Source organism: Larus michahellis, chromosome 12 (genome assembly GCF_964199755.1).
Source record: "Larus michahellis chromosome 12, bLarMic1.1, whole genome shotgun sequence".
NCBI lineage: Eukaryota > Metazoa > Chordata > Aves > Charadriiformes > Laridae > Larus > Larus michahellis.
This window is the reverse complement of record NC_133907.1, coordinates 9,105,405-9,126,007: the sequence shown is the minus strand read 5'-3', so window position 1 is coordinate 9,126,007 and position 20,603 is coordinate 9,105,405. Positions and strand designations below refer to the sequence as shown.

At 41.6% G+C, this 20,603-nt stretch overlaps 1 protein-coding gene across 15 annotated transcripts in view; it reads right to left on the bottom strand.

The window, feature by feature from the left end:
* Positions 1-20,603, bottom strand: part of RIPOR3 (RIPOR family member 3) — a 53,265-nt gene that overhangs the window by 3,521 nt on the left and 29,141 nt on the right. For all 15 annotated transcript variants that reach the window (XM_074604832.1, XM_074604824.1, XM_074604834.1 and 12 more), the window contains 14 exons: positions 20,526-20,579; positions 19,624-19,773; positions 19,042-19,105; positions 18,599-18,642; positions 17,789-17,914; positions 14,876-15,021; positions 7,859-7,988; positions 6,289-6,873; positions 4,983-5,122; positions 4,019-4,151; positions 3,149-3,257; positions 1,754-1,915; positions 1,398-1,556; positions 69-271 (listed from right to left, as the gene is read on the bottom strand). In XM_074604832.1, coding sequence (XP_074460933.1) covers positions 69-271; positions 1,398-1,556; positions 1,754-1,915; positions 3,149-3,257; positions 4,019-4,151; positions 4,983-5,122; positions 6,289-6,873; positions 7,859-7,988; positions 14,876-15,021; positions 17,789-17,914; positions 18,599-18,642; positions 19,042-19,105; positions 19,624-19,773; positions 20,526-20,579 — 2,205 coding nt within the window. The remainder of the gene's footprint in view (positions 1-68; positions 272-1,397; positions 1,557-1,753; positions 1,916-3,148; positions 3,258-4,018; positions 4,152-4,982; positions 5,123-6,288; positions 6,874-7,858; positions 7,989-14,875; positions 15,022-17,788; positions 17,915-18,598; positions 18,643-19,041; positions 19,106-19,623; positions 19,774-20,525; positions 20,580-20,603) is intronic.

The window sequence follows — 20,603 nt, the reverse complement described above, 5'->3', positions numbered from 1 at the left end:
TAGGATAAACCAAGTTTTGTGTATTTCAGCACCTATTTAGAAAAGCCGGTAAGAACGGCAGTCTTTACCTGTCCCCTGAAGTTCTTGTTTGCTGCTGCGCGGGACAGGCAGGACGTGGCTGCTTTGCTGATGCGGTGGTTGTCATCCAGCTGTAAAATCCCGAGTAGGCGCAAAGTCTGCGGTAGAGGTTGGAGTCTGTTCAGTCGCTTTCCCTTCAGCTTTTTAAGAGTCTTCAGCCGCCCAGGGCATTGCAGCTCCTCAATTAGCATCACTGCAAGCGAAAGGACTCAACCTCACTGACTGACAAAGGAAGGCCTTATCAAGAGAAGACAAACTCCTCCCGAATTCTATCTCTTGTAGCCACGTGTAGTTATTCCCATGGCTAATGAGCAAGCTGAGCATGGCAGGAAGCAAATTGGGACGACTGCCCCTTTGACCACCCTGTCTTCTTTCCCTGGCATTGTTCCATTTCCTCCTATGCCAAGACTGTCCGACAAATGGAGCAGAGATTATTATTTCACAATATCAGTTCACAAGGCGCGGCAAAGCCCTACTCGTTTTAGGACCTGGGTGCCTGGAGTACAACACACAGTGCAAAACAACTCCTGCACCTTTGGACATTGGGACAAACAGAGTAGTCCTGAAATAAGAAAAACATGATCAAGGAAAATACTTTTAAACATCTCAGAAAGATCTTGCTGTACTGGTCAAACAGAAAATCCTCCACATTTAAAAAAAAAAAAAAGCAAAAAAGAAACCAGGCACTGGATTGACAGTTTGTCAGTTTCAATTTGAAGAATATTCCAGGTGTTTTCCACTGACTAGGAATGCAGAAGTTCTTAGTCTCCCACCAGATGAGTTATCTGCGTCAAAATAAGACTAAAGATAACAGCCAATATCAGGACTGCTTTTAAAATAATTCTTTTCTGAGACAGACAAAGTTTTAAAGTACTTTCACTTGTTGGACTAGGCTTCAGCGAGACACCGGCTACCTCGTGCTAGAAAATGCGCGGTAATAACCTCTGAAATTTTATTGCTATTATCTGTGTCTGATTACAGCTGCAATAGTCACACGAAGCTACAGACGTTTACTCAGCCCTAGATTGCTGCCAACTTCAACAGAATATCGCAGAACCCGCTGCTTTTTAGGGCACTTAAGATAAACCCATCTTCACACCTGTTTTGCTTCTACCTGGTTAGCCGTGGGAGTCAAGCATGCCTTTCCTATTCTAATTAAATTTGCAGGGTCATAACGGGAATTAAAATGGCAACAAATTGGCAATGCAATGGTGGGGCAGTTTGCTGCTGTGAAAGTGTATCTTGAGCAGTAACCAGGCGAGCAGCAGCCAGCTGCTGAGCTTGTGGGCTCAATCAAAGCAGACAAGCACTGCCATTACCTTCTTTCGCAAGTTTTCCCAAGTGTTTCTCCAGGCTGGTGATGTGGTGTTTCTCCAGGTAGCTATAAAATTGGAATAAAGTAACTGGTTCTGTCTGGAGATGCGGAGAGGGGAGCAACCCGTCACAGGTCACGATCTGCTCTTGCAACCTCTGCAGCACTGGAAGTAACACAGAAGAGAACAAGTGAGAAAATGAAAGGTTGGTTAGATGTAAGCTGCTTAAAACAAGAAAATAAGTTTTCTTAAAACAAGAAAAAAAGAGTTTAAGTTTCTTTTGTAAAATGCACAAGGCCAATTTTTAGCTGTGCAATAAAATGAAACCAGAGTGGCCCTGTGTTCAAGGAATGGATTGGTACCTGCTTCTAATTGACCAGGGTATTTTTCCTTCACTTTGAGCGTCAACGTGTATTTTAGTGCATGACAGAACCTTTCTGCTGAAGCGAACAGGACGCTGCCAGGCTCTGCAAGATCACTCCAGATTTTCAGATAGTGCTTCTTCTTCTTAGTCTTCTGAATAACTAAAAAAACCAAATAATAAAATAAAAAAACCACACAATTTACAAAGTTAGTGAGCTCTAGCAGATTTTGGATTTTACATGAGAAATTAGGCACCAGATGGCATATCTAGAGTGTCTGCATAATGTGTATTTGCATTATATAGATGGCTTTGTTCAAAGCTGGAAATTTGCTGCCAGTATTTTAACATCTGCAAGCATTGATTTCACCAAGCTTGGGTTGAGCTCCTAAACTGTCATTATGAGACCTGAATGAGACGCCTAGCAGCTCTCCTGCCTCTCGTTATTTACTTTATCTCAGCATCCGAGTCAAGTTTCAGAAGAACATTCTGTGAGTTTAACTGTTTCCACTTTTACCGGCAGGAGACGTGCCATTTCTAAGCATTTTAGAGATCCTGTCTTAGGTACCTTCACGAGTGGAGAACTCTGAACCTCAGGTGCACAGGCTGAGGCAGGCTTTCTTTCAGCAAACACTTCAGAAGAGCACTTGAAGCAACACCCTGTGGTTTCTCGCTGTCATTTAAACCCTGTCATTTCTCACTCTTACCTATAGAGATGTTGAACTTGTGCTCTGCATTTGAGACTCCTACACTTTCCTCATCACATTGTGCCAAAGGCCCTTCAAAGCCTGGCTCCGGGGAACAGTTTATTCCCACATCCTTCAGGATAAAATCTGTCAGCAAGTGCTTCCAACTAAAATTTGCATTCTTGCTGCTGTATTTACCAAGACAAGAACAAAAGCCTCTGAAGTCTCCCACTGTGCCTTTATCGTTCTGTCATATCCAACAGTCAATAGAAGAATTTGGTAGGGGGAAGGCCTAAGATGGGAAAAATTGCATACCAAACTTTTCCTGCAAATATGTAGAGAAGTCGGGCTGTTTGCTTACTAAGTAAAAGCATAGATATAACAAAGGATTTTATTAAGGCTATTCTGCTGTTCTTTAGCCACAAACTCCATCATTTGTAACGTCTCTGTTTCTAAGACCCACCAGTTGAGCTACTATTTCTTTGAGCCAAACTTCTTCAAATCTTTTCCTTCCTTGCAGGCAAAAAAAAAAACCCAAACAAAAGATATCTAGATTCTTAGAAAAAACAAGGCTTATAAGAGCTGTTTTAATTATGTGAATGTTTGTTAAGGAATTCAGAATGAAACCCTGGCGTATCTGGGGAAGCTCAAGCAGAGTTACCTGTACCTCTCACATCTCTGGCATGCCTTGGAATAATGCAGTTACTCACTTTCTTCAACAGACATATCCAAGACATCCCCCAGGACTCGCGTCTGCTCTGATACTTCTTCCAAAATGCTCTCTTGGACAACCGGGGCTACATTTGGTGACGTCAGTTTCTGAAATGCAACATGCATATCTTAGTAGCTGAAACACAGGCAGTATCAAGCTCAAGATGAATGAGGATTTGTTTCTTAGAATCAAACTTCTAAAATCTGTGAGGAAACACCAGCCGCTCTCAAAAGGCCTCTTTTCCCATCACAGCACGGACAGGTCACTTGTGAGCGCCAAGCTGCTCAGCAGAACAGGGTGAACAAACCACATTATGCTGGAACAGGCTGTCTGGTATTTGACACTCTTCTCTGCCCCTGTCCATTGACAGCTGTGTAGCAGATCAATACCAGCAGTTATACTGTCCTCTGCTGCCCATCCACATCAGAGGTGATACTTGAGTACGATAACGTACTTGAGCACTATAACCAAAATTATCTGAGGAATAAGGTCTCAAGGGAAGATAAGAGTTCTTTTCTTGCCCTACATGCTAGCAGTTTCTTTCCAGTAGTATTAGTTTTTTCTTCATTCATTAAAAAATTGATCACCTGTTATCGATACACAATCCAACCCAAATCTGTCCTACTGCATTAGTGGCCTGCTTTGGGCACAAAGGTATTACCAGCAAAACCCAGAGGCTGAAAAAAAGCAGCAGAGTTTTGTATGACGTGTTCTCTGCATACACATGTATATGCTGCATTTTTTGGACTCAATTTCTACTCTGAGTCTTTCTGCTTTTATAAGAGACCCAGCTACATATTCACTTTTGTCTGTAATCAGACTCAACAATTATAACCAGTGCCCTGGAAACCCATAGGCTATTCCTTACCTGCAAGAGACCTTTGCACAGCTTCAGATGAGTTATCAAAAGTGTGTCTAAGTTGTCATCACCAGTAGTTACATCTCTTGTTTCTGTTCTCGTGTCACAGCTCAGGGACTGAAGTGTGTTGTCATTGTATGTGCTGTTGAGATGAGGGGGGAAAAAAAAAAGATTAAAACTCTCATCATTAAAAAAATATGAAGATGTGCAGTCTCAATAGCAGCCTTCAAGTTGCAGAAGTACAAAACAGGTGGCTTTTAACAGATAACAGCATTTTTTATTGCATTTATAACACTTCTTAAAAACATGAGGACTTTATTTCTAAAACTCATTCCAGGACACTAATACCAGATCAGTTGATCCCACAAAATCCCATTTTGGAGAATCAATACTAGTAAAAGATGCTTCCAGATAATGTGAATTGAGTTGCTGGCTCATTTGCAGTGGGTAAACTGCAAAAGCAGCACAGGTAACAGACAAATCCCTAGGTGTTCTCCCAACTCAATGATACTGGGAGTGTAGTAAGTCTCCCGGGATCAGGCTCATAGCTCTGGAATGTAATCTTCAGTGCTACGCAACTTGCAAAACTGAATTCAAAAGAAAGAGCAGGTAGAAGAGCTCTATAAGTTACTCGTAGCTCTCCCTCACTAGTGCAGAACTGTTCAGCACTGTCCCCATAAGCCTCTCTCCTGCAGTCCTACGTGCTGGACCTTCCACCATAGCCTGCAAGTATCATTCTGCGGAATTTTCCACAAATTCAGTTTAAGTTTTGTGCCATTTTATTCTGGTAAGTATTCTGAATTATGAATTGCAGAGTATTCAAAAAAGTGGTTTCTATCCTGGATGTTGAGACCAACAGCAGCTCTGCACAATCGTTACTCAGCCACGTACAGTGTATCGGTAAGTGCTGCTGGGATCAGCCCCCCTTACCCCTTTCCCGTGTGCCCTGTAATGAAGTGCTGCAGGTACATACCTGATACTGGCTGTTCTTATGCTTCCAAATAATGAAAGCTCATCAGCACTACAGTCAGCGTTTAAAAAGTCAAAACTTTCCAGCACTGTCTCCACCATTAAACTTTCCATAGATGAATGTTTGTGCTGAAGTGTCTTTGGCTGTTGGTGGAATGGAAGGAAAAATATTGTTAGTTGTAGTTATCAAGCCATTTTGCATTAGTTCTTTGCTGTTTTTCATATTGCTCAACAACAAATCAATTTACTTTTCTGATTTCATTCTTAACACATCAGGAAAGTTAGCTCTTGGTACAGCACTGATCCCCAAATAATGTTGCTAACTAAAGTCAAAATATTCTTTAAAACTTTAAACTGTCTGAATTCCTCTTTGGATTTCCATGCCTGTTAAGGTTAGTACGAGCGCTGATTTTTCTCTGTGTCTTCTGCCATTAGTGCAATTTTCACTTATTCCCTGTTTCAGATCTACAAGTAGCAATCTTAGGAGTCTGTTGCATTCCAGCAAATTATCCAAGAACTTCAATATCAATAGTGGATTTCATGGGGCCACTAACTTTATCCCCCTTGGAAAGGCTGCTTTGAGAACACTTGGTTTGTTTTTTTTTAATTTCTATTTTTAAAGTGATTGCACTGGAATAGGAAGACAGTGCAGTCTTGTTAACATCATTTATTATTCCAGACATTAGATGAAGTATCACAGTATCTTATCTCCCAAGACTGCACACTGGCCCCATCTACTACAATGCTACCAAATTTGCAATACAACCCACTGCTTGCAGCAAGCTCTTCTCCAGGACCTTTCTTCTAAAGAAAGAAAAGTTTTCAGCATCACGTAACTTGTCAGACAGACTGAACTGCCTGCAAAAGCTGGGCGATCCTGGGGAAACATTAGATTTGATGAACTGATGCAGTCATGTCAAGGTATACTAAATCTGAAAAACATCCAAAAAATTAGAAACAAACCAAAATGCAGAGGCTCTGACATACGGTTCAGATTCTGCTTAGCCCAGACTAGTTTCCACTTATGACTGCATGCAGTTTCTTAATTTCTTTTTCCAGATTCTTGATCTGCACACAGCATTTGAAGGCTGTCTCCGGGAGGTGCTGTGCAACATAATGCTCCTGTGTTGTTAGCTCTCAAGGCTGCCTTTTCTGAGTAACGCCTGACCTCTGGTGGCCAAACTTACTTTTTGGGAACACGCCATCCATACATCGTTAAGTCAAACCCACCTCAGGGTCATGGAACACCTACAGTTTTAGGAGTAACAGTGAAAGCTACACCATCTACCAAGAGTAAAACACTACCATACCTTTAATTTATCCCTCAGAGATGAAACCTGGTATTCCAATTTCTTCAGTTGGGCTTGCCCCACATCATGTAATTTCAGCAAATTTAACACTTCTTGGAGAGTCTTATCAATTGACTTCATCTGTCCATCTAGTTTCAGGTCATTTGCAGCATTCAAGCTTTTCTGGCTAATGTCTTCTTGCTCTGTCAGACAGCGATTTCTGGTTTGATTGAAAGAATCTCTACTACCTTTGTGACGATTCAGAAAACCAGATGGGTTATTTGGAAATCCATCCACACACGGAGTCTTCTTCAGGATATCTAGAGTTGTGCGATTTGGAACAGGATGTTGTCGCTCTTCTGCACCAGTCTCTTGAATAATCACCAATGGCAACGTCCTATGGTCTAGAGCTGGAGTTGTATTTTTGGATTCTACCACTTTCTGATCCTCAGAGCTGAACGAGTCTGCCTCGCTTGTCTCTGCAGGGTTGTGAGGCTTGCTTCTCCCATGTATATCAAAATCACAAGCAGCCAAGTAGCTCAGTATGCTGGGGGGCTGAGCTTCATCAGTTACATCCCCTTGGTTCTGCCTTTGCTGCAAAACAGACTGCAGCAAACATTCGTAAGTGAACACACATACAATTGAAAAGCATGAGATACCACCTAAGATAGAGAACTATGGTTTCCTGCTCTTGGAAATGTATGCACCCAAACCAATCAAAACCACAGGGCTCTTCTGCACAAGGGAGCCAGGCCAGCATAGACTGGACCAAAGAAACCACTGAAACAAAGTACTAAGAGCACACTGGATGAACTAAGTGGAGCAGCAGTAACTGTGCTTTAGATCTTTCAGAGGAGAGTTACCAAGAGAGCTAAAAAATTGCTTGTGGAAGAAGAACCGTGCCAAGCAGCTTTCATTATCACACCAGCTCAGGACAGGATGTGAATGCAGTGGTTAGAGGAAATATTCATTTTTAAGAGTCCAACATACCCTGTACAAGTAATAAACCTTTCTGAAGAAGACTGCGTATTCTGCTGCCTTGGTGAGGCAATGCCAAACCTGACTTAGACTTGATGTTAGGGGAACATATATATGACGTTATCAGTATTTCAGCTGTATGGCAGAATTAACAGGATTATATAAACAACCATTAAAACAATACACTCTTGAATGAACGAGAAGGAGGACAGGGTTTTCTATTCCCATGGGCTACACTTGGCAAATAGTGGGGTTGAGGAAGAGGAGGCTTGTTTCACATAGCACCTCTAAGATGCCATTTTGCTCCACTGCTTCTGAGACAGAATGGTTCCTAGTTTGATTCCTACCATAGACTATTAGAGCAGATGCCCACACCCCTACCATTCTGTCTGCCAAGAGGAATGTTTGGCAGGGTTGTTTTTTCTTTTACAAAATCTAAACTGGAATCTAAATGGTTAGAAGAAAAAAAATAACAAAGCCCCCAAAATAAACTGTAGTGGCCCTTTAGTGCTACATTTTCACATTTCTGAGGGTGTTCTTCAATAGCCTAATCTAATACAAAAATCAAGTCCTAGGTGTGTGCTTTGCATTTTGCTTTCCTCAGCATACTCACCAGGTAGTATTTCTCTCTGAAGCTGGGAGTATTTGGTGGGGTCCAGTTGTATAAGGAGCTCTTCCTGCTACCCACAGAAAACTTGGCAGTGGTTCCAGGGGACAAAAACAGGTTCTCTGTGTCAAAGGGGCTGTAGCAGAAGACACAAAGGCCTAAGTGTCAGTAAGACCAGAAAGCACAGAAGCGTTTAGCAGCAGCACCAGCTGTTAGGATTTGAACTGTGACATTTAATAAACAACGCAGGGAATAAAAGGAAAGAGAGACTATCTCTCTGACCAATGTCTTTGACTGCATCAGTAGAGAAAGAGGTAGGCGTAAAGGTTGTGTATTTCACACAGAATTCTCAACACTCTTTAGACAGAGACCTGTCTCACAGTCTTTCTATAGCAAGCAGCCTATACTGTACTTGCCAGCACTGGTGTCTGTGCAGACATACACCATACCAGATAGGAAGGAAATATAACCCATGTAATAAAGGAAAACTGTCATTAATTTCCCTCCTGCAGAGCACACACCACCTGGAAAAGCCACTAAAAAAACCTTTATTATCCTTCAAATATTAACAAACGACTCCTTTGGCTGGCTGAGGAAGCTTGTGCAGTGGTATACGGCAAGTTGCGTGGTTCATACAATCATAGATGAGCCCAGTTATAGCTCCAGAGGATACTGGCTATAGTCTAAGAGAGTTTGACAAGCCCCACTCTGAAGACTTCACAATTACCTACGACATAGAACCATAGAATACGTCAGACACTAATTTCCCAACTCCTTTGCAAAGCAGTCTAAGGAAACCTGGTCAAACTGTGTCCCAAAATGCAACTCAGCTAACCAGGAGAGGGAAAATATATTTAACGTCAAGTAAAACAAGTTTTTTTTTTCTGCATGTTACTTTTGTTCCCCACTGATATGCCTTGTGGCACCAAATGAAAGTTTGTTTTTCCGCTTAAGCGCCAGCATTTTGAAAAAAAGTGCTTATAATAAATCTAATCTCATAGATATGAATATAATGACCAAACAGTAGGATAAAGTCAGCTGCATTTAGCTGTACGATATGGAATGACTAGAAGTCTGAAAAGATCCAAACAATAACGAGGACTAATCAGTTGCAGGGAAATGAACTTCTGCTCTCTAGCAAAAGTTGAAGAGCAGGGCTCTAATTCTCTCTAACTTCTCATATTGCACAGGTAGAATTCTCAACAGCATCCTGCAGTGCAACACACCACTGTCTTCCTCAGCACAGAGGTAATGCTCTGTGAGCTCGCCTAATACAGGTTAATTGGCTAAATTAACCAGTGTCACGCAGCTGGGGTTCATCAAACAGGCCAGTTCCGTGCAGTCACAATAAAAACCATCTGCATTGTCTCACTATGCAAAAAATAAATCAGGTTTCTGACAGTAAGAGCCTTTTAGCCAAAGCCTGCTATGTTTACTGCTGGAAGCAAATTACTCACATCCATAGCATTTCTTTAAGAAGAGTCACATGGATCCATTCCTCAGATTTTTCATTTTTAGCTTTTAATACAGCAATGCAGTAATGCAAAATGACGCTTTGGAGGAAAGGGACAGGAATAACAAGCTGAATCTGTTTTGCCTCTCTGACAATTACTAAAACACTCTAGCAAAACAGTTATTCAGCTGCCCTCTAAACAAGCACACGCTCCATATTACTGCAAGATAACAAGTTAAGAGAGCAAAGCAAGGATGAAGGAGAGAACGAAGTCTGCCTTAAAGCATCTATTATCTCTTGATTGTAAGCTCTTTGGGCATAATCCATTATCTTGCTCCACATTTTTAAAGCAAACGAAACATCATACCGGGACAGATCTATGAATCCATCTCTCTGGGCACCTTGACATTGACAGACGCCAGTAGGGGATATTCAGGGGAAAAGCATAAGAAGTCAGTCAAATATAGTAGGTTTTCCCCAGACACATACTCAAATTTGAGGCAACCCATAGCTCAGATCTGTCACGCACCAGACTTTGCAGGCAGACTATTGCTTTTAATTGTCACGCACTTTTCCTTAGTTTGTCTAGTTACTTCCTGAAATCATTGACACAAAAATCTCTGTGTAGGTCAAAAGTATGCAGCAATTTCATTATTTAACTTCACACTGTGGAACAAATACTTTGACCTGGGCGGGGGGGTGTGTGTGCACGCACTATCTCTCTGGCTGTACTGAGAGAAATGGTAGCTACTCATTTCCTTTCCACACTCTCCACAGTGAGCATCTGTATGCTTATACAGTGTTACCCATCAACACCGTTTCAAGGCTGAAAAATTCTTTAAAAAAAAAATAAAAATGGAAGCGTCCCCACTTCTCTGATCATTTTTGTTGTCCCCATTCTATTTCTATATTGCCAAACATGTTGACCTTTGGTCATAACTAATAACAATATTGGCATTAAATGCATGAGACTACAATGCCATCATTATTAAGGCCAATGCAAATGCAGCACATAACTCTCCTTTAGCTTGCCTTAGCACCATTGCAGGACTTCAGCGTTCAGGTCCAAAGCACACATGCCCAGCCTGACCTTGGAGGGGTTTACAATTTATCAGAGCTCACGTTTCCTAGATTGAGCCTCCCACGACATCAGGAGCTTTACATCAGCACACATTCAGAGGTGCCTCAGCCTTGCCAGCACTGAGCATGCATTCCCAGCAAGATATTGTTTTGTCATAACCACCAAACCTACAGAGGGATGAAATACTTGAGACTTCTACCACTTCCCGCATCCTGCTGCATTTTTCTGTTGGGTGTGTAAGAAGGACACTTCCTGGTTTATGTTGTCAGAGGAACATAAGTAATCAGGCAGAGCATATAAGAGCTGAACTCAACACAGTCTGCAGCCCCAGAGGATCTGCATTCCTTTCTCCCACTGCCAAGACTGTGCCCTAATCACTTCTCTTCTGCCCAGTTGCTCCACAGGAGAAGGGCTTTTGGTGGCTAGACCTGTCTGAATCCCACTACTGAGCCTGTGAATTCAGACTTGCATTAATACAAAAAAACCCCCTAGTTCTGGTCAACTGGATTGGACTCACTGTTAATCGTGAGGTTTCTTTTCCCCCCCCCCCTACTGAACACAAGTGAAAATGCCCATGCATAGTGTGATTGTTGTTAGATTTCTCCTACCCATTAAAGCATAAGCACCAGTTTCAAAGTTAGTACAGCTTATCGCAAGACTAAGCTATGAAACATCACTTCCATCCAAAGCAGAGATGCACTGATGGACTACTGCCGAAAGATACCTGCATGAGTAACTACCTATTCACGTAAGTTTTCATCCATAAGAGCAAGACTGACTGTAGGTATGTATTCAAAGAGACAGACTTTCCTTTTTTATTCTCCCTTAAGGTTTTTTTCTCCTACTCCACAAACCCTTGTGAGCCAGACCAGCACATGCTCAGAGGGCAGAAATTACAAGAGTGGTTCTGGCTGGCTGGTACCCTTAGATCCCAGTACGGGATGCTAACTGAAGTTCTGAGAAGAGAATACAGGCTTTCTCTTTGTCCTTCATGGGAGAGACAGAATTCAGACTGGTGTTTAGGTTGGCAAAAAAACCAAAGCCTTCTGCCAAACTGGCCGACAAAGCGGTTCTGCAACAGGCCCAAGCTCATTCGTGCTCCTCATGGCATAATCTATAAAGGAGTTGAAGGAACTTTTGTTAGATCCCAGAAGACCAGTGGCCTATTTAAAGAAATATACATTTAGAAGTGGAAGAGTGATCTACATTTGGATTTTTCAAAGCAGGTCTAGACTGAAAGCTTGCCTCTCAGGGAAGCTTGGGTAAATCAGCTGCATTTGTTTAGTTATTCTTAAATCAAAGAAAAAAGCAGCTGTTATTCTGAGTGCTCTATCTTTGAAAATAGAAACACCCTGAGTTGTCACCACACAACTTCTCTTTTCTGTAAACAACTTCAGCAAACAGGCTGTCAAAGAGGAGGAGCCTGCCAGTTCTGTGCAGAAGTGCTCTGGAGAATCCACTTGGTAGGATACCAATGCATGTCACAAAACTTAAACACAGCAGAGACACGCAGACGGAGCTTTCTCATATGCTGAAAAATTCCAAGTGGGGATTAGCTCCCAAAGAAAATGCGTCACCACTAACCCTGCTCCCAGCTCAGCTGTTGCCAACTCTAAAAGCTGGGTGATAGTTGTCCCAAATGCCACAGAAGTTCTCATCTTGCCAATCAAAAGCTGCACTCTGAGCTGCGAGCTACCACAACAATTAAGTGCCAACATAATTTAAATTGTATTATTTTACAAAATTTAGTCACAAATATCATTTGCTTTGGAGATTTAGACTGTCATCTGAGAAACTATGCAATATCCCAGCATAGGAAGGGGTTTTCCTCATACAGTCCTTTTGGAAGAACAACTTAGGCACATAATTACTTACACAAGTTATTGACAGCGAGGAGAAGAAAGTAAGTAGATCCAGAAAAAGTAAATAAAGTGAACCTGTTAGATGCCATTTGTGTGGGTTAACAAGAAGAGAGTAGAAGTGATGTCTTACGGACACCACTATGAACATGCCATCTGCAAAATCAGATTTTATACCCAGTTCAATAAAGAAAGTATATCTACGCTGCACAAGTGTAGCTTCTTTAGACATTAGGCTTGAAGTTGTAGGCAAGGACTGCCCTTATAAGGAAAGCATCTCTGCAAGCAGAGGGTTCTACCTGCAGTCCTTTCTGCTCCAAAACTCCATATAGAGCTTTTGATTATTTTACATCCAGATTAAAGCTAATGCAAGTTTTTGTGGCGTGTGTTTGTTGCAAGGTGAGAGATGACAAATAAAGGCAGACTTCGCCATATATCTATGTTTGCCTATATATCCCCCTATGCCCCCCTTCTCTCCTTCCTTCCCCAGTACTAAGACATGCAAGTGTCAACAACAGAATATTTTAATTGGCCTTCATTTAAATGGGCTGTCATTTTAAGAGCTACTTTTTCTTAAAAAAAAAAATATATATAGTGCAACTTGCACCATCCCCATGCCACACAGTTTTCAATAATTCTACCATGAATGTCTCTGCTTTCAGATTCAAATGGGAATACATACGTAACTTGGCGTGAGTAAGAGGAAGTTTCATAGAGCATATAATGCAAGATCACAGCAAGCTTCTGGAATGAGGCTTTGTTACCCAACTAATTAGTGGCTCAGCTTCTCAAATAAGAAACAGAGGCCTCAAAAGCCTCAGAGCAGCTGCAGCACCTCACCAAAACAAAACATATACTGATGCCCGTTGTTAGATCTCAGGAGGAAAGTGTCATAAACAACAGGTGTGGGCAAAACTCTGCTGTGTGTTTATTTCTCATTGATTAGAGCAATGTGTGTATTTGAAAATAGTTTTCAGATGCTGATGCCAAGACTTACATTTCAGCCCAATTGCATGTACAAGTCAACTGTAAACTTCAAGAACCACAGCATACACAAAAGACATTCAGAAAATAGTATGTTGATCAATAAAGCTTTTCTTTCCCCAACCCCAGAAATGCAAGCTGAAAACTGTTTATCAATACTCGCACAGGAATCACAACAGAAAACCTCTCCTGTTGGTGGCTTAAGAGACTGTGACAAGGTTTAAAGTCAAGTGATGCTTCCAAAGGGAACTGAAAGTAGAAACAGGGTATTAAGACCTGAAAAAAAAAAAATCAAGTCTGATTGTAAAATACATTTGGCTACTTAACTCTAAGGGCAGGGAAACTTTTCTCTTACTGAAAGCTCTGTTTGGCTCTTGGGCACATTTGGTAGACCATGTATTCAACACATACGAGTTTGGGTTTTTTTATTCTTGGGTAATTTTTAAGAAAACAGGAAACCAGCACAGCCGGAGAAGAAGAGTTGTCCAAGGCTGAGCCATAGGTGAATCTGGCCTGTATGGCATAGCTCCCTGCCCTTCCTAATCTAAACATCGTTCAGTCTCCGCTTTTCCTGGAAAGGGCCTAGATCCACAAGTCATCACAAAGTGGCCTTTCAAGAAGGTCCTTATCAGGGAGATGTGTTCAAATGCCTCTTTGCCATGTTGGGTTGGGAAAAACTGAGGACTGCAGTAAGCCATATACAAAAGTACAAGTAAAGAGTGTGCCTGTTGCTTAATTGGGCACTTCACTAAAGTGGCTAGATTTAACCCCTGGACAACAGTAAATAAAAACAGGTTTAAAAGTTTTGATTTGTTGCAGACAAGACTCACAGTATGGACCAACAGTCTCTTCAAGCAGAAATAACAGTACTACCTCAAAAATCTATGGTGGTGTATCTAGAGTGAGGAAGACGTTCCAGCACAGCATCCACAAAAGTGAGGATTTGCTTTAATAACATCAGTAATCCACTACAAAAATTGATTTACAAGTTTAAATTATAAAACAATTTAACAAATCACAGGCACCTTGAAAATACTCAGCTATTTTAACAGTGCATCTGTAACCAGGCTTCCCTGTAGTGCACAGACCTTATTGATAACTAATCACAGTGCAAATACAAAGGTGCTAAGTCTCTGGGAAAGCTTCATTTTTAATGAATTGTGGCCTGGAAATAGTGATTATCCTAAAATTTCAACTATATATTTTTTTCATTGTACCCAGAAGCTACTATTTTCAGTTTCATTTCATCACCTTTAAGATTATCGGTCACATTTTATAGATGTACACACATTGCTTGGAGCTAGACTTGAATGCTCATTCTGAAGAGTAGTAAGTTAAGTAAAAGCCTACTAGACAGTTCATGTGGCCAACCATGGCTCTGGCAACATCAACACCAAGAACTGAAGGGTCACAGAAATAGCTTCTGTGCCTTTCCCCCCACCCCATCCTGATGACTGGTCCCACAGAGTCAGAGATGAGGCACAGTAGCTGCGGGTGCTGCGTGGAAGCATGTGGCTGCTATCTATCCTGCACCTGCTCTGCAAATAGAAAGAGGACTGATGTTGAATGCTATGTGACATAGTTAGGAGCCTTTAATTTATTTCAAATGTTTAGCTCCAGCTTTTTTCATTTGAAGCTGTACTTACTTCCAGAGGACCTCCAGCTGCAGCTTGATGGTGCCTAGTTCAGTTATATCCACAATGATTGCCTGAGGCTTGGTTGTGAAGAAGTTTATGCTGTCACATGTCACAACACCGACTAGAATAGTGGCCAGTCCTCGCAGCTCTGTCACCTGCAGGGACAGACAAACATATCCATTTTCATCTTACCAGACAATCCTAAGTCATGTGCACACAAAGGAGAATACCCAAGGCTCGTATCTACTCTGAGGCCCACAACAAACTTAAAACCTTGATACTCAATTCTGGGCTCCTAAACTGTTGCAAGCCAATATCCCACAAGGAATATGTCACAGATGGCTAGCAAAGAGAGAGAGAGTTCTTTGATTTGCAGAGAGACAGAGCTGTACAGCACTTCTGACAACAGGACGTGGTAGACTATGATTTTAAGAAAAATTAGTCTGAAATTTTGAAATTCTAGCTCTGATATACATACAAGTAGTTGTCATTTCTAGTAGAGAGTCTAGCTTGTCTACATATTAGAACAACACTATCAAAAAACTATAATTCACAGGGAAGTATATTAGCCTACCTACACCAGACTATTTCAGCTCGCAATTGCCTAAAGGATCTGGAAGCACAACTGTCTGCACCCAGTGTGACCTTTCTAACTGTCCTGAGCTCAGCTGCGGACCGAAATCAGAACTTGTTAAGCATCAGTTCTTTCCTATAGCTCTGCAAGTGGCTCTGAGTTTGTTATCAATGCAGTTACAGGCCTACATTTTCCCCAGGCTGGCACTTTGCTTCTTCAACTACTTAAAAAAAACAAAATAAAAATCTAATCAAACACTTTCTATAAAAGCATACTTCCAATTGAAGATCAAGTTGTTCTGGAATTGCACAAAGCATCAAACTCAGCACAGAATTTTAGCACAAGTACCTAAAGTCCTCTTCAGGAATTAGTTACATGCCTACATCTCCTCTAAGAGCTAGCAAAAATTATGTTGCGAGGCTCCTCTTGGAACACTCTTTGGCACTTCAGATTTTTATTTTTTTTTCTTTTTAATCCTGTTATGTATTTGTACTGGGCAAAGATTATTAAATACAAAGTGGAAAGAGCAGGTGGGTGTGGAGAACATTAGTCAGTACACTTTCATAAGCTGACAAAAAGAGTAAAACTATCATTGTCATACAAAGTAATACAAGTTTTTACAACTATTATGGGAAAAGAGGGATCTGAATTAGCCTCTCACCTGATCTTCATTGTGCAGTGGCAGCAAAAAAATGTGTTATAAGCACATTTCCAAAAGCTCTGCTGACAAGATGCCAAAGAGTCTCTCCTATGTAACCCAGTTCTTGCTGCCAGATAGCAGAGGAACATTGCAATAGCTGCTTTAACACAGCTGTCAAAACTTGAAACCCTGCACTGGCACAGTTTCCTAGTAGAAAAGGATCCAGCACAGCCTTCAATCTCAGCTCCTTTTAGGCTGGCAGGCATCATGCTGCACAGTCAAGCCCACGAAAGATGCCAGGCTACAGTGGAAAAGCTGCTTAAGGATTAACTCCACCTGCCAGGTAAGTGCCAGAATCAATGCCAGCTACACAAGGGTCTATGAAGCTTCCCCCAAGGGGTACCCACAACGTGTCATCTGTGTATCACATGCCACTAGCACTGGTCCCTTACTATTAAAGATATGACCTCTTCCAAAGCACTTGATATCTTTATTTAGAGTTCTGACACTTTTTTTTTTTTTAAAGTACAGACAGTTTTCACTAGTATATAAATGCTATTGGATCTTTGCAGGTATAGAATCATAGAATCGTTTAATTTGAAAAAGACCTTTAAGGTCACCGAGTCCAACTGTAAACCTAACACTGCCAAGTCCACCACTAAGCCATGTCCCTCAGCACCACATCCACCCGTCTTTTAAACACCTCCAGGGATGGTGACTCAACCACTTCCCCAAGCAGCCTTTTCCAATGCTTGACAACCCTTTCAGTGAAGAAATAGTTCCTAATATCCAATCTAAACCTCCCCTGATGCAAATTGAGGCTATTTCCTCTTGTCCTATTGCTTGTTACCTGGGAGAAGAGACCAGCACCCCCTCTCTACAGCCTCCTTCCAGGTAGTTGTAGAGAGCAATAAAGCCTCCCCTCAGCCCCCTTTTCTCCAGGCTAAACAACGCCAGTTCCCTCAACTGCTCATCAGAGGACTTGTGCTCTAGACCCTGCACCAGCTTCCCTGCTCTTCTCTGGACCTCAACACTTGTCTTGTAGTGAGGGACCCAAAACTGAACGCAGTACTCAAGGTGCGGCCTCACCAGTGCTGAGTACAGTGGGACAATCGCTTCCCTAGTCCGATGCTATTGACCTTCTTGGCCACCTGGACACACTGCCAGCTTATATTCAGCTGGCTGTTGAGCAACAATCTCTGGAGTAAAACATGACAAAAGAATCTGCAGCACATCTAGATAAAGGTCTATCTGAACTACACATTCAAAACATACACATGTGCAAAGATATGCTTTCCATATCTTTATCTTTTTCAATGGAGAACAGAAATTCAAGTACTTAATACTCCCCACGAGTGATATAAACATACATATCTTTTTGTCTCCACATCTAAACTTCACCCTAGAAAATCCTAGATATTGGTCTGGAAGGTTTGTTTTGTTTTTAAGTAAACCCAACCTCCTATACAAGACTCCAGAACAAGGGAAAGCAGATGCACTAACACAGATCCGAGTGCCAGAAGCGAAGAAAAACCAGAAGCAGATATCGGTTCAGTAGGAAGAAACATTGATTAACTGCCATTTTTACATGGCTAGGAAAAGAAAACTACTTAAGAATTTTGACAAATGCTTGGTATCCTCACAGGTAAGCAGTATAGCAGAAGATGTGTTAACCCACTGATTCCAATCCAACCATTATACACCACACCTTGATTTCAAACTTCTCATGGAGATTGGGTATAAAAATCTTTTCTTCCTCATCCCATGTTTGGCTATCATCAGTCTCAATCTTGCCTTTCAACCTCCATTTTTGGCGTCCCAGTCGCACAAACACCTAGAAACCACAAAGAAAAAAGGAGGTTGGGTCAACATATCCCAGAACATCCCCTTCAGTCCATAAGCCTCACACTGTTCCAGTACTGCAGAAGCAAATCCATTCCTTTGACCACCATACATTTAGGAACTTGAATAAAGGCCAGAAGATTGGAGGCAGGAATTCAGATTGCAGGTTTTAACGCCTTAACTCAGTGCCAAATGACACATCCCACCCATTCTAGAAAAACTACAAAACTAGGTTGCATAGCAAGTGTTGCAGTACTGCAACACAAGGCACACTGGAATTCTTTGGCCACTGTTAGAAGTAGGAGTGTAACCCAGAAAGATACTAAGATGCATTCAAATCATGCCAAGGGCAATCTTCCAAGAAACAGACAGCAACTGTTACTTGATTCCAGGGCAACTTTGAAGACAAAGACCTGACAGGTTGGTTTTGATAGACAGCCACTACCATCTTTTAAACCCTCCCATAACACTTGAATCACATCTTTCCCTCTTCATTCTCAGTGGGCAGAGTAACTAGTGAATGTACCAAAGCACTGTTCTCATCAGACCGGTGCACAGTTTTATCATAGTCTGTTTCCTGCTCGCCTTCTACATGTTGCACCCTTGCTCTCCTGTTTCTCTACTGCAAACTCACAGCAGTAAAATAAAGGACAAAATGAATTGCTGTATACTGCACCTCATACTGGTCCCCCGGGCAGAGACGTGCAAAGCCCACCAACCCTGAAAAGAGAAGGAAAAATCCTAATACTTGTAGAGTTTTACAATGTCCCCCCAAACCTCAGCTTGCAATAAATAAAGTGACTATCTGGCTAACACCTCCTGTGCTCAACTCTGTGAAGAAGTTATGCCACCAGCCCAAAACACTCTTAGAAGGACAAACTTTAATTGAGCTGAGGAAAGAAAGATTGTCAGCTTTTGTATTCAAATATAAAATACCATTGCAGATCTGTTTTACAGCACTGAAGCTAACAGAAGTCTCCCAAAATTCTGTTCAGGGTCCAATCCAGAAAGCCAGTGGAAGCAACTGACATTAAATAAGTAGACTCAGTGGATCAGATTGCTACATAGGAAACCCCAAATCAATTGATAAGTCTTGAAGGAAACAAGAAAGGAACGTACCTTTCATCTTCACATGAAACTCTCCCAAATGGACCTCCAACGCCCCTTCTATAAAGCACATGTCCTAGAAGAAAGACTGAACAGTCACTACGACTGAAAAGCAGCGCAGCGTAGCTACCATCCCATGCATGCCATTTTCTTATCCCATCTTTTTAAGGACTTTTTTTTTTATTTGACTCTCCATAGAAGAGTGGAACTGCTTGAGCAGTTCACTGTCAGTTACCTTCCACTGCTTGTTTTGTAAAGACAGCATAGCTTATTCATTATTCAAGTCTCATTCCATTACTTCTGGTGGAAGTCATAATGGACCCCAGTATAAAAGCAGAAATTCAAAGAATTTTTCACTTGTCTTCATGAATGCATGAAGACAAGTTGAGTAGGGGCAGAAGAAGGGCATAGAAATCAAGAGCTTTGCCCATAAGGTATTTGTCTCACAAGGTTCAGTTCACATTATGTACCTGTATTTCATTCATATGTTAAGTTTTTAACATGCGCCATTAAAAAAAAGCCAGCAGCAAGTCCTAGTACATATTTTGCTAAGGAACAGTCAGGTCTTTGTTACATGAGTGTAGTATTTCCTACCTCTGTGCACTCTTGGAAGTTCTTGTAAAGCTCCACTAGGCTCTCTCTGGAGGCTTTGGTGGAAGGAGACAAGGAAAAGGCATGTTTCATATTAGTGGCCCCATCTCGTAGTCTGCACTGGATACAGTAAGCTTCATAGAGTTCTTCTACCTTTAAGATTTGGGGGGTGGGGGAAGAATGAACAAGAATTACCCCGGCATAGTTCTAGTAAGTTTTGGAAAGGAACATCAGCAGTCTTTTCTGCCAAAAAACCCAACCAAATCCTATTGTCATAGTACTGCAGAGTGCTGTAATTCCTGCATTTTACAGACTGATTAGAGTGCAACGGTTTGTAGACATTCCTACAAAAAACCATGGGATACTGAGAAACAATTTGCTCTGCTATTATTAGACTAGAAGACAAGGAGTAGAGTAACACTTGGTTCAGGGAAAAAATTACTTGGGGAGCAGGAAACTGATTCCCTCAACACAGATTAAAACACCTACACCTTTAGCTACGTCAGAGGAGAGACTTGATTCCTTTGGAAGCAGATGGCAGACAGCAGGCACGCACTCTACAGAACTGCCTATTTGGCCCCTTGCGTGAAGAAGGGGAGAACATGCAAGTCTTCTCACAGCAGCATTTTCTGAATAAACTGGCAGAGTATGCAAACTGGTTTCACAGGCAACCTCAGGTTGGGTTGCGCCCAACATTCAGCCTGAATAGAACCATTCAAGAAAATAAATAAATAAATAAAAATCCCCTCCTTCTGCAAGAAGAGTGGTTACAGCTTTCAGAAAGTACCCAACATTATTCCCCTTCAGATGAATTATAATCAAAGTATTTTCTATTTAGATAGTTTGCTTGTATAGCAGCATAAGCCTTACATGTACAAGATATAACAAGATATAAAACCCCTTACCTTGCTTATGTGAAACTCCAGTTTTCTGATGTATCTCTCCACAGAGCGGATTTGCTTTTGAAGAGGGGAGAGAGAAGG